General features: G+C 43.2%; 1 protein-coding gene across 8 annotated transcripts in view; it reads right to left on the reverse strand.

Annotated features, from left to right (window-relative positions):
• The window catches only part of BRPF3 (bromodomain and PHD finger containing 3), a 238,296-nt gene that overhangs the window by 204,127 nt on the left and 20,893 nt on the right, over window positions 1-13,276 (reverse strand). For 7 of the 8 annotated variants that reach the window (XM_056557734.1, XM_056557733.1, XM_056557737.1 and 4 more), the window contains one exon: window positions 269-1,668. In XM_056557734.1, coding sequence (XP_056413709.1) covers window positions 269-1,668 — 1,400 coding nt within the window. Of the gene's footprint in view, window positions 1-268; window positions 1,669-5,017; window positions 5,142-13,276 lie in introns of those variants that run through there. The other variant, XM_056557738.1, reaches the window with a different exon arrangement.

A 13,276-nucleotide genomic window follows, 5' to 3' on the forward strand; every position in this document is an offset into this window, starting at 1 on the left:
ATGGAGTGAAATGTCCATGAGGAATATTCTGTGTGAACATTGTGCAAAATTCTGCCATGTGAACAACAGGAAATACCAAGGAAAGGCTTGCTATCCCTATACTTTTTTTGGGCCGACTGAAGTTTATGGACTGATTGAAGTCTACTAGTGACTATGCTCAGTATGGAAATGCATTTTATATTTTTCCATTTAATTTAAAATCAGTACGTGTGAATGACATTTTTAAAACCGTACTTGAAATGCTGAAGTTCTATCATCACCACCTTACCTACACAAAGGAATCTGTATGACAGTCATAAGTGGCACAGGACCTCTTCTACGGACTGGTTCTATGTTATTCTCTTCAAACATTTTCTCATGGAACTTCTTTCCACTTTTCCTCTTCTTATATTTTTCATCTTTATCTTTTATTATCTGTCCCTGGTCATCTACGTCTTCAAGATAGCTTTTGAAAGGTTCTTTCTGTTCAGTGCCAGGCGGGCGATGAGCTTCACAATATGCAGTCTTGCGAACGGTGTATGTAGTGCCATTTAGCCCAGTTTCACGTAGTGGTTCCACCTTCATAAATAGCCCAGCTCTCTGTGCACATGTGACATGAAATGCTGCATAACAGTTTACCTTGTGACATTGAATTGATGCCCCACACCCTTTCTGTTTACAAAGGTAACAGGTTAGCTTCCACCGAGCAGGTGGAATATTATCCACACCTTCAACAGGTTCCAAAAACACTGTATTGGCAAAACATACCTCTGGAACCCAGATTGCACATACTACATGGGCCCATCTTCCATCAGTAGTCTGTTTAAAGGCTCCACCCTGATTAGGGCAAAGCACACAACTTACGGGTTTCGATGGTGACTGCAGACAGCAACGGCAGAGCCACTGCCCTTCTGGAATATATGGTACACCATAGCACTCTTGATGAACTGCAAGGTTGCACATATCACAAAATAAGATTGCATTGCTGTTATGGCACTCATCGTCCAGGCATACACAACAAAAAGCATTTTCATCAATAGGTGAATGTGTCACACCAATACAGCGGCTTTGATGGTAAGACTCCTTTTCCAACTTATCTAACAAAAGTTCAAATGTGTCAGCAGGTACCAAAGAAAAGCCATCATTCTGGCGTTTCTCATTGATTATATCCAACCAAGCTAGATCAGTCTCATCAAGATCATACTCAATATCTTTTTCTAGCTCTTCCACAGGACGTTCTATATAGTGATAAAGTCTGTCAGGCAAAATAAATGTTTCCAGTGTGTTTTCTAAAGAAACTGACTCTACTACACGAAATACAGGCTGTGGCAGTTGTTCCAAATTAGCATTCACTGCATGTTTTGGGCAAATTTCACGCTTTTTACCTTTGGTGAAAGCTTTCCGACAGTTGGTAGAAAGAGTTAACTCAGTGTTTTCCTTATTGCTATTGCACTCTGTTATATCTTGAGCTGTAAGTTCATCCTCTGAAACAATCCGAAGAGGTTCAAAAATACTAATTCTGTGAAGACGTCCTTCAATTTCAACATCTACCATTCGCTGTGCTTGCGCATAGGTTAAAGTCTCTCGTGTAGGGGAACATGAAAAACAACAGGGAGATGAAGACTGTGGTCCACTGACATCCTGATGTGCTTTACGCCGTGGTTTTCTCATGGCCTTAAGTGACAATTTCTGTAAGAAAGAAAATAATATAACATGTACAAAAAAAAGCTAAAACTTTGAACAAGTAACAAAAAAACTCTGAGACAAAAGGGTTTACTGTTGCTCTATTAGAATATGAAAAAGGGGATTAGAAATTCAAGTTGTTGTAGTGTGTAGTACAGTGCAGGCATCTAAATCTGAAGATTTTGGTCATTAACCCCTTGAGGACATTTTGTCCAGTTGTCCTCTTTTCCTCCTTGCGTTTAAGAAGATATCTCCTATCAGACACTGGACAGGTGAGGCTGCATTCACAGGCATACCTTTAGATTCATGAACTTCTGCTTGTGGTGCAAGCAACATGTGTTTTTTCATTATGCAATGTCAGCAGATGCCCATGGGGTGGAGTCAATTGCTTTCACCCCTTAAGGACAATGGACGTAATTGTACATCTTGATGCGCTGGTACTTTGCGCACCTACATATACGTCCCATACATGACTTGAGCACTGGAACAGTAGTCGCTACATGCATGGCAGGTCCCGCCGGTAATGGCGTGCATGAGCGATCACGCCGATGCCTGCCTTTAACCGCTCAGATTCTGTGATTTATACAGATCACGGCATCTGCAGCAATTCTAAGGGCTGATCCGATCACTCGCAGCGCGGCTGAGGGGATCAGATCAGCCAAGATAGCAGACAGAGGTCCCCTCCCCTGCCTCCGTTCGTCCTCCTTTCTAGCAGACCAGAGAAGTAGATAGCCGATAATACTGATGAGTGCTATGCCTATGAATGCAATCTAATTATTTCTATAAATAGTCTCCTATGGGGACATAAAAAGTGTTAAAATAAATGTTAAAAAAAGTTAAGAAATTTGAAAAAAAAAAGCCCCTCCCGAATAAAAATGTAAATCGCCCCTTTCCCCCATTTTACTTATGAAAAGCGTAAAAAGAAAAGTTATAAACATATTTGGTATTGGCATGTGCGTCAGTGTCCGAACTATCAAAACATAATGTTAACCATCCTGTACGGTGAAAGGCGTAAACATAAAAAAGAAAAAAAGTCAGAAATTGTTGCTTTTTGGTCACATCACATCCCAGAAAAATAAAATAAAAAAAAAAGTAATAAAAAAGTCACATACAACGTTCAACACAACAAGAACAAACTTATTATAGGCAGCACACTAAATTCATATGCAAAAGTGGTACCAATAAAAACTACAGATCACGGCGCACAAAATGAGCCTTTATACAGGAAAAGGGGTCACAATAGGGTGATTTTAGATATTTTTTTTTTTTTTAAGTAGTACAATAATAGTAAAAGCGTGTAAACATGGGTATCATTTTAATCATATTGACCACAGAATAATTTTTACCGTAAAATGCACTGCGTAAAAACGAAACCCTCCAAAAGTAGCAAAATTGCAATTTTCTTTTTACTTTCCCCACAAAATTATATATTTTTTTGTTTATGCTGTACATTTTATGGCAAAATAAGAGGTGTTATTACGAAGTACAATTGGTCACGCAAAAAACTGTGATGGAAATTTTTATTTTTTTTTTTAAAGTTATGAATTTTAAGGCAAGGAAGAAAAAACAAAAACACAAAAATGAAACTGGCTTTGTCCTTGAGGCCAAAATGGGCTGTGTCCTTGAGGGGTTAAGTGCCCGACATTTCCATCCCCTACAGTACACCGCATAGGGGCTGTCAAATAAAATGCAAAAGGATGAGAAAGCAAGCAGCTAAAGGGATTGAAATTCTAGGCAGGCCCACCATATTTGTATTACAGGAAAAAACACAAACTGAACAACTCACAAGCAAAAGTCCACAAACCTTAAAAGGTATGCCTGTGCTCAGGCACACTGTTTGGAGTGGTCTGTCACTTACTCCAACAGGTATTGCAGTTTAGCAGCACTTGCATTAAGAAGCACGCAGTACATGCTATGCACTCCTAGAGAAGAGTCACCAATACTAATTACGGTCTGCTGCCCCCACCTACCAGCTGGTGATTGACAAGTTTCTCCCTATGCACCGAGAAAGCGGTGGCAGCAGCCACTGATGGATATTGTTGACTGGCCTATAGTAGTGCTCAGCTTGTGCTGCATGCTTCAAAACGTAAGTGATGCTAAACTACTATATATATCGGAAAAACCAGGGGTGGCATAAGTAAGCTGACAGGTTCCCACTTTTATGTTTTGATTCAAGATTTGTAAGCAAAAACAGACAAAAAGATAAAAATAACTCCATAATCTTTATCTAAATAGTGTTTATGTCCCACTCTTAGTTTTGTCAACACAAACAGTGATAAAAAACACTGACAAACACTACTGTGGCCTACAAGTGAGAACACAAAAAGGGGAGAAAGAGTTTCGGGGACATTTATCATCGTTGCTTTGGTAAGCAAGTTCAGTAGGCATTTTTTCCTTGCTTTTGGTTTTGCTTTTTTAGCACACATAATAAAAAAAAAAAAACAATCCTCTCCTCTGTAAAAAAAAAAAAAAAGTGATATATATTTTCTATTATTTTTTTATTTATTTATTTCTTTTTAACCCCTTTAGGACACAGGGTTTTATATTTTTTAAATTTAGTTTTTTTTCTCACCTTCTTAAAATCATAACGCTTAAAATTTTCCACCTTACATATATAAGGCCTTGTTTTTTGCACCACCAATTTTACTTTGTTATGACATCAATAATTTCACCACAAGTTCTATGGCGAAACAAAACATATATATATTTGTGGGACTAAAGTGGAAAGAAAACCACAATTTTGTAACTTTTAAAACCTTCCATTTCTAACCAGTGCACTTTTCGGTATTTTTCACCGTATTTTTCGCCGTATAAGACGCACTTTTTCTTTCCCAAAACTGGGGGGAAAAAGTTGGTGCGTCTTATACGGCGAATACCTGCAGCCATCTACGGCCAGGACCCGCGGCTAATACAGGACATCACCGATCGCGTTGATGCCCTGTATTAACCCTTCAGACGCGGCGATCAAAGATGAGCGCTGAGTCAGAAGCGAAAATAACACTAAGCCGGCTGCTCAGTTGGGCTGTTCGGGACCGCCGCGGTGAAATTTCACGGCGGCGTCCTGAACAGCTTATAGGACACCGGGAGGGACCTTACCTGCCTCCTCGGTGTCTGCTCCGTGCTGGGATCCCCAGCATGGCCGGCACCTCTCCTTCAACGTCATCACGTTGTCGTGCACGCCGTCCCGTCATCCAATAGGAGCGGCGCGCATTGCGACGTGATGACGGAGAGCGTGGATCCCGGGGAAGAAGACGTCCGGAGCGTCGGGGACACCACGGGGACGCGGTGACAGCGATGGAGCGACATCAAAGGCAGCGGTGACGGGTCCGGAGCGGCGGGGACACGTGAGTATTACCTCGTATACCAGCCGTTGGCTGTCCGGGCATGCTGGGAGTTGTAGTTTTGCAACATCTGGAGGTCCGCAGATTGAAGATCACTGTTGGGTTCAGAATCTTATTTTTCTCTAGATTTTGGACCTTTAAAATAGGGTGCGTCTCATATGCCGGTGCGTCCTATAGGGCAAAAAATACGGTACATATTCTATGTATTCTGTAGGTCCATACAGTCTAATTTTGGTAACAAACTTAGGCTTCTTTCACGCTGCCGTTGTGACAACAGTGTGATGTCCGTGGGGGAACCTGGGGAGAATAGCAGGAGGAAAAATAAATCATGCAAAGTTTTTTCCTCCCGTTACTCCCATCATAAAACAACGGCGCCCTACATACCCCATAATAGTGAATGGCATCTGTCGGGACCTGGCGTTTCCCATTGTTTCCCGCCAAAAATAACGTCTGTTAAGGCACAAAAAAGCCAAAGGCTGCCTGGAAATGATGGGGGTTGTAGTTTAGCAACAGTTGGAGGCTCCCTGTTTTGGAAATGCTGGTTTATGGGCATTTTCCCTAAGAGAGGGCACCATAAATGTACTAACCAATTTACCGTGGTTTTTTTCCCCTATAATTTCAGATCCGTGTATGCAGAGGACTTCTTCGGATTCGGTAGACTACGTCAATGACTTGCGTTTTTCTTTACTTTTTTTTATATCAATAAAATGATTAACGAGGGCTTGTGGGGGAGTGTTTTTTAGGATAGAAGTTTTTAAAAAGTGTTGCGTTTTTTTTTTTAATTTACCTTACTGGCTTAGTAGTGGAAGCTGTCTTATAGACGGAATCCATTACTAAGCCTGGGCTTAGCATTAGCCCCAAAAACAGCTAGCTCTAACCCCCAACTACTACCCCGGTACCCACCGCCACAGGAGTGCCGGGAAGAGCCAGTACCAATAGGCCCGAAGTGTCAAAAATGGCGCTCGGTAACAGGCTGGCGTTATTTAGGATGGGAAGGGCCAGTAACAATGGTCCTCGGCCACCCTGGTAACGTCAGACTGTTGCTGCTTGGTTGGTATCTGGCTGAGAATGAAAATATGGGGAACCCCCACACATACTTTGCATAAATATTTTTATTCTCAGCCTAAATAACGCCAGCCTGTTACTGTCTAGGCACAGGAGCACCATTTTTGATGCTCCCGGACTGTTGGTACCAGCTCTTTCCGGCACCCCTGTTGTGGTGGGTACCGGGATAATAATCCGGTGCTTAGCACTAGCTGCTTTTGTAGATAAAGCTAAGCCCGCTTTGTAAAGGACTCTGTCTATCAGACAGCTTCCACTACTAAGCCTGTAAAGTAAATAAAAATAAAATAAAAAAAGAACACCACTTTATAAAAACACTCCAAAAAACACTCCACCACAAGCCCTCGTTAACCATTTTATTAATTTTAAAAAAAAACACTGGTCATCGATGTAGTCTACCGATTCTGAAGAAGTCCGCTGCATACACGGATCTGAAATGAGAAGAAAAAAAACATGGAAAAGAGGTTAGTACATTTATGGTGGCTTCCTATAGGGAAAACGCCCATAAACCAGCGTCTCCAAACAGGGAGATCCAGCTGTTGCTAAACCACAACTCCCATAATTTCCAGAAAGCCTTTGGCTGTCTGGGAAAGATATAACTTGTAATTTACCAACAGCTGGAGTCTCCCCGTTCCTAAACTACAACTCCCATCATGGGCGTTGTAGTTTAGCAACAGCTGGAGGCACCTTGATTCTAAACTACAACTCCCGTCATGGAGTCGCACTTAAAACTCGCCTGCTAGCTGTTGAAAACCTACAACTCCCAGCATGCCCTAACAGTGAGGACATGCTGGGAGTTGAAGTGGCAATGGCTGGCACGGGTGTAGTTGGGGCGGGTGGCCTAGTTGCAAAACCAACCGGCCAATCACGGCACTGCCCGGGAAATATAAAATTACAGTGTAGTTTAGTATTTCTGGGAGCCGGCCGGCTCCGCTTCCCCAACCCCTCATCTCTCCCCCCCCCCCCCCCCCCCCACTCATGACTCATGTCCCCTGCCGCTATCCACATCTACCACCCGCCTGCTACCTGAGCTGTTACTGGACTAAAACTCCCAGCATGCCCTTTCAGTGAGGACATGCTGGGAGTTGTAGTGAAAATGTCTGGTAGTTGCGGGCGGGAGGGTGGCCGAGGAGCGGAGCCACCCGTCTTCCAGATATATGAAACTACATTAATTTCCCAGCCTGGGCTGTGATTGGCTGGTCGGTCTCGGCCAATCACAGCCCAGGCCAGGAAATATGAAATTAGTTTCATATCCCTCGGCCACAACAACTCCCAGCATGTCCTCACTGAAAGGACATGCTGGGAGCTGCAGTCGCAATGGTTAGCGCGCTGGTGGTAGTTGCGGTCGGGTGGCCAAGGAGCAGAGCTGGAGCCAATCAAAGCCCAGGCCGGGAAATATGAAATTACAGTGTAGGCTCATATTTCTGGGAGCCTGCCGACTCCTCTGCCCGGGCCGATCATCTGTCCCGCGCCAGCGATCTATCCCCCGCAGGGGAGAGATGAGCGCCGACAGGGGAGAGATGAGCGGCGGCGATTTTTTACATTTTCTCACATAGTTTTGTACTCCAGGTCAGACCTGGAGCAGACTTGTTACTTTTTGAAGGGGGTTTGCCTACGTGCAACTTTAGCACATTATAAATACCTGACCACTGCAAAAGTGAAAACTGAAATTTGCTTAGGTAAGGCTGTTTGTAACTTTTTGCTTACTCACAAAAGTCGCACAAAAAAGTGCTTAGGCGCATGTGCGACTTTTTGTAAGCAAAAAAAGGCTCTAAATACCTTGATTAATGTCCCCCTTTGTCTTTGACATGTTCTAAGTTTTTTTCTTTTTTTTTCTTTATTTAACCTCTTCAGGACATAGGGCGTATGGATACGCCCTGAATCCCGAGTCCTTAAGGACCGAGGGCGTATCGATACGCCCGTGGGAATTCCGGCCACCACCGCTAGCTGGTTGGGGACCGGAGCCGGATGCCTGCTGAAATCGTTCAGCAGGCATCCCGGCATATCGCCCAGGGGGGTCATTATGCCCCCCCATGTCGGCGATCGCCGCAGATCGCTGGACAATTCAGTCCAGCGATCTGCGGCGATTCCGGGTCAATCGGGTCTCCGGTGACCCGGTGACCCGGAATTACTTGCTGTTCGGGGCCGTCTCTGACGGCCCCGAACAGCCAGAGCCTGCAGGGGTGAGGTGGCACTGGTGCCACCTCACGATCGCCCTGATTCGTCGGCCGGATTACCGGCCGACCAATCAGGGCGCCTGCTGCGGGTGTCACTCCCGCACCCGCTCCGCCCCTCTTCTGGAGGACGTGAGCGGGTGCGGGAAGACGACCCCCGGTGCTGGGGACCCCGATCCCTGGCGCCCCTGTTGGGATCGGGGCCCCAGGAGCAGCTGCGGCGGCGGAGACGACGAGGGACTGACCTGTGCGGCGAGGATCGTTGGAGGTGAGTGACAGCCTCCTGCTGTTGCTTAGCAACAGCTCCCAGCATGCAAAAAGGGCATGCTGGGAGCTGTAGTTATGCAACAGCAGGAGGCAGACCACCACAACTCCCAGCATTCCCTTATGGGCATGCTGGGACTTATGGTTTTGCAACAGCTGGAGGCACATTCTTTCTATGGAAAAGTGTACCTTCAGCTGTTGTCTAACTACAACTCCCAGCTTGCACAAACAGCTAAAGTGCATGCTGGGAGTTGTAGTGGTGCATCTGCTGGTTGCATAACTACAACTCCCAGCATGCCCGTTGGCTGTCGGTGACTGCTGAGAGTTGTAGTTTTGCAACAGCTGAAGGCACACTGGTTGTGAAACTCAGAGTTTTTTTTTACCTAACTCAGTGTTTCACGACCGGTGTGCCTCCAGCTGTTGCAAACTACAACTCTCAGCAGTCACCGTACACCATGCACCGTACATGCTGGGAGTTGTAGTTTTGCAACAGCTGGAGGCACACTGGTTGTGAAACACTGAGTTAGGTCACAAACTCAGTGATACATAACCAGTGTGCCTACAGTTGTTGCAAAACTGCAACTCTCAGCAGTCACCGACAGCCAACGGGCATGCTGGGAGTTGTAGTTATGCAACAGCTGGATGTCCCCCCCAATGTGAACGTACAGGGTACACTCACATGGGCGGAGGATTACAGTAAGTATCTGGCTGCAAATTTGAGCTGCCGCAAACTTTCTGCTGCAGCTCAAATTGCCAGCGAGAAACTACTGTGAACCCCCGCCCGTGCGACTGTACCCTAAAAACAATACACTACACTAACACAAAAAATAAAATAAAAAGTAAAAAACACTACATATACACATACCCCTATAGAACCCCCCTCCCCTCCCCAATAAAAATGAAAAACGTCTGGTACGCCACTGTTTCCAGAACGGAGCCTCCAGCTGTTGCAAAACAACTCCCAGTATTGTCGGACAGCCGTTGACTGTCCAGGCATGCTGGGAGTTTTGCAACAGCTGGAGGCACCCTGTTTGGGAATCACTGGCGTAGAATACCCCTATGTCCACCCCTATGCAATCCCTAATTTAGGCCTCAAATGCGCATGGCGCTCTCACTTTGGAGCCCTGTCGTATTTCAAGGCAACAGTTTAGGGTCACATATGGGGTATCGCCGTACTCGGGAGAAATTGTGTTACAAATTTTGGGGGGTATTTTCTGCTTTTACCCTTTTTAAAAATGTAAAATTTTTGGGAAAACAAGCATTTTAGGTAAAAAAAAAAAAAATTTTTTTACATATGCAAAAGTCGTGAAACACCTGTGGGGTATAAAGGTTCACTTAACCCCTTGTTACGTTCCCCGAGGGGTCTATTTTCCAAAATGGTATGCCATGTGGGTTTTTTTTGCTATCCTGGCACCATAGGGGCTTCCTAAATGCGGCATGCCCCCAGAGCAAAATTTGCGTTCAAAAAGCCAAATGTGACTCCTTCTCTTCTGAGACCTATAGTGCGCCAGCAGAGCACTTTTCACCCCCATATGGGGTGTTTTCTGAATCGGGAGAAATTGGGCTTCAAATTTTTAGGGGTATTTTCTGCTATTACCCTTTTTAAAAATAAAAATTTTGGGGGAAAACAAGCATTTTAGGTAAAATTTTTTTTTTTTTTTTTTTACATTTGCAAAAGTCGTGAAACACCTGTGGGGTATTAAGGTTCACTTTATCCCATGTTACATTCCCCGAGGGGTCTAGTTTCCAAAATGGTATGCCATGTGTTTTTTTTTTGCTGTTCTGGCACCATAAGGGCTTCCTAAAGGTAACATGCCCCCCAAAAACCATTTCAGAAAAACGTACTCTCCAAAATCCCCTTGTCGCTCCTTCCCTTCTGAGCCCTCTACTGCGCCCGCCGAACACTTTACATAGACATATGAGGTATGTGCTTACTCGAGAGAAATTGGGCTACAAATACAAGTAAAAATTTTGTCCTTTTACCCCTTGTAAAAATTCATAAATTGGGTCTACAAGAACATGTGAGTGTAAAAAATGAAGATTGTGAATTTTCTCCTTCACTTTGCTGCTATTCCTGTGAAACACCTAAAGGGTTAATACACTGACTGAATGTCATTTTGAATACTTTGGGGGGTGTAGTTTTTATAATGGGGTCATTTATGGGGTATTTCTAATATGAAGACCCTTCAAATCCACTTCAAACCTGAACTGGTCCCTGAAAAATACTGAGTTTGAAAATTTTGTGAAAAATCGGAAAATTGCTGCTGACCGTTGAAGCCCTCTGGTGTCTTCCAAAAGTAAAAACACGTCAATTTTATGATGTAAACATAAAGTAGACATATTGTATATGTGAACAAAAAAAAAATGTATTCGGAATATCCATTTTCCTTACAAGCAGAAAGCTTCAAAGTTAGAAAAATGCTAAATTTTCAAATTTTTCATCAAATTTACGGATTTTTCACCAAGAAAGGATGCAAGTATCGACAAAAATTTACCACTATGTTAAAGTAGAATATGTCACGAAAAAACAATCTCGGAATCAGATTGATAAGTAAAAGCATTCCAGAGTTATTAATGTTTAAAGTGACAGTGGTCAGATGTGCAAAAAACGCTCCGGTCCTTAAGGCCAAAATGGGCTCCGTCCTGAAGGGGTTAAACATGGTCAACCAGGGGAAGAAAACAACAAAACAAAAACGCACACTTACTGCTCTCGATCCTGCCATCACAGTTCTCCCGAAGCGAGGAGTTTTGCACAGCACTTGTAGCTGTGTTTCTCCTCCACCACTGATCAGCTCAGCAGGCAGACCTCGAGCCAACCCCTAGACAATTTACAAAAAACCTGTCCAGAGGAAAAGTTGCCCAGTTGCCCATAGCAAACAATCAGCTCGCTTTTTTCATTTTTATAAAGCCTCGGCAAAATGAAAGAAGCAATCTGATTGGTTGTTATTGGCAACTTTTCCTTTGCACAGATTTTGATAAATCTCCCCCATAAAACACTGTGCATTGGGGCAAGCCCCAGGAGAACATAGGCGGTGCTGGGAGCAAAGTAGTATATGTTTTTTTTTAGGTTTTCCCTCGCAGCTGTGTTTGCCAGTCATCCGGCATAGAGCGGAGTTTGTTCCGTGTACAGGATGACGGTGGTGCCGCATCATCATTTGGATAGGGGATAACATGTCTAGTGCCTGGAGTTTCCCTTTTAATGGTGTACCGTCCAGTTTCCTTGCCTGGACTCTTACTAGACAAAATAGCACAACATGCTACACTATTAGGTTTCATTTTTTTGACGAAATCCGCAAGATAGGGTCCAATGCAGGTGTGGACCCAGCTTTACATGGGTTAATTTTCATGTTGGGAAAAGACCAAATAGCAGGAACTGCAGAAAGCTTGCCTCTTTCATGATTGCTACTTTACTCACATACCTTCCTTCCAGCACTAATAAGCTACAAAAAAATGGCACATATGGCAGATTTGCTGCACTTTTTCTTCAGAAAGGTAGAAATTGTAGGTAGAAATTATAATTATTTTTTTTTAATATGCAGTTATCACAACAAAATGTATTACACTGCAGATTCTGACTGGTGTCAAAAGGGGAAAATTTGTAATAACCAGGAATTGACATGCTGAAGATTTTAAATCCATAAAAAAGGTCAATTTTGTGCAGAATTTAAATTCACATGTGGATAAGATTTTTAAATCTAATCCACTTTGCGGCTACTGTAAACGCAGTGGGTTTTCCGAATGGAAGTTCTGAAGCTCATACACCACGTGTAGACACACCATTGCAGAAACAAAGGGGTACCCCGGTGGAAAACAATTGGTGCCAGAAAGTTAAACGGATTTGTATTTACTTCTATAAAAAATTCCAGTATTTATCAGTTGCGGTATACTACAGAGGAAGTTCTTTTCTATTTGGATTTATTTTCTGCCTGACCACAGTGCTCTCTGCTAACACCTCTGTCCAGGTCAGGAACTGTCCAGAGTAGGAGCAAGTCCCCATAGCAAACCTCTCCTCCTCTACACAGTTCCTGACACTGACAGAGGAGTCAGCAGAGAGCACTTTGGTCAGACAGGAAAGAAATTGAAAAAGAAAAGAATTTCCACTACAGTATACAGCAGCTGATAAGTACTGGAAGGATTAAGATTTTTTAATAGAAGTCATTTACAAATCTGTTAAAATTTTTGGCAAGAGCTGATTTAAAAAAAAAATAGTTTTCCACTGGAGTACCCCTTTAACCCCTTAAGGACTCAGGGTTTTTCCGTTTTTGAACTTTCGTTTTTTCCTCCTTACCTTTTAAAAATCATAACCCTTTCAATTTTCCACCTAAAAATCCATATTATGGCTTATTTTTTGCGTCGCCAATTCTACTTTGCAGTGACATTAGTCATTTTACCCAAAAATGCACGGCAAAACGGAAAAAAAAAATCATTGTGCGACAAAATCGAAGAAAAAACGCCATTTTGTAAGTTTTGGGGGCTTCCGTTTCTACGCAGTGCATATTTCGGTAAAAATTACACCTTATCATTATTCTGTAGGTCCATACGGTTAAAATGATACCCTACTTATATAGGTTTGATTTTGTCGCACTTCTGGAAAAAATCATAACTACATGCAGGAAAATTTATACGTTTAAAAATGTCATCTTCTGACCCCTATAACTTTTTTATTTTTCCACGTACAGGGCGGTATGAGGACTATTTTTTTGCGCCGTGATCTGAAGTTTTTATCGGTATGATTTTAGTTTTGATCGGACTTTTTGATCACTTTTTATTAAT

This window comes from Hyla sarda, chromosome 2 (genome assembly GCF_029499605.1).
Source record: "Hyla sarda isolate aHylSar1 chromosome 2, aHylSar1.hap1, whole genome shotgun sequence".
NCBI classification, from domain to species: domain Eukaryota; kingdom Metazoa; phylum Chordata; class Amphibia; order Anura; family Hylidae; genus Hyla; species Hyla sarda.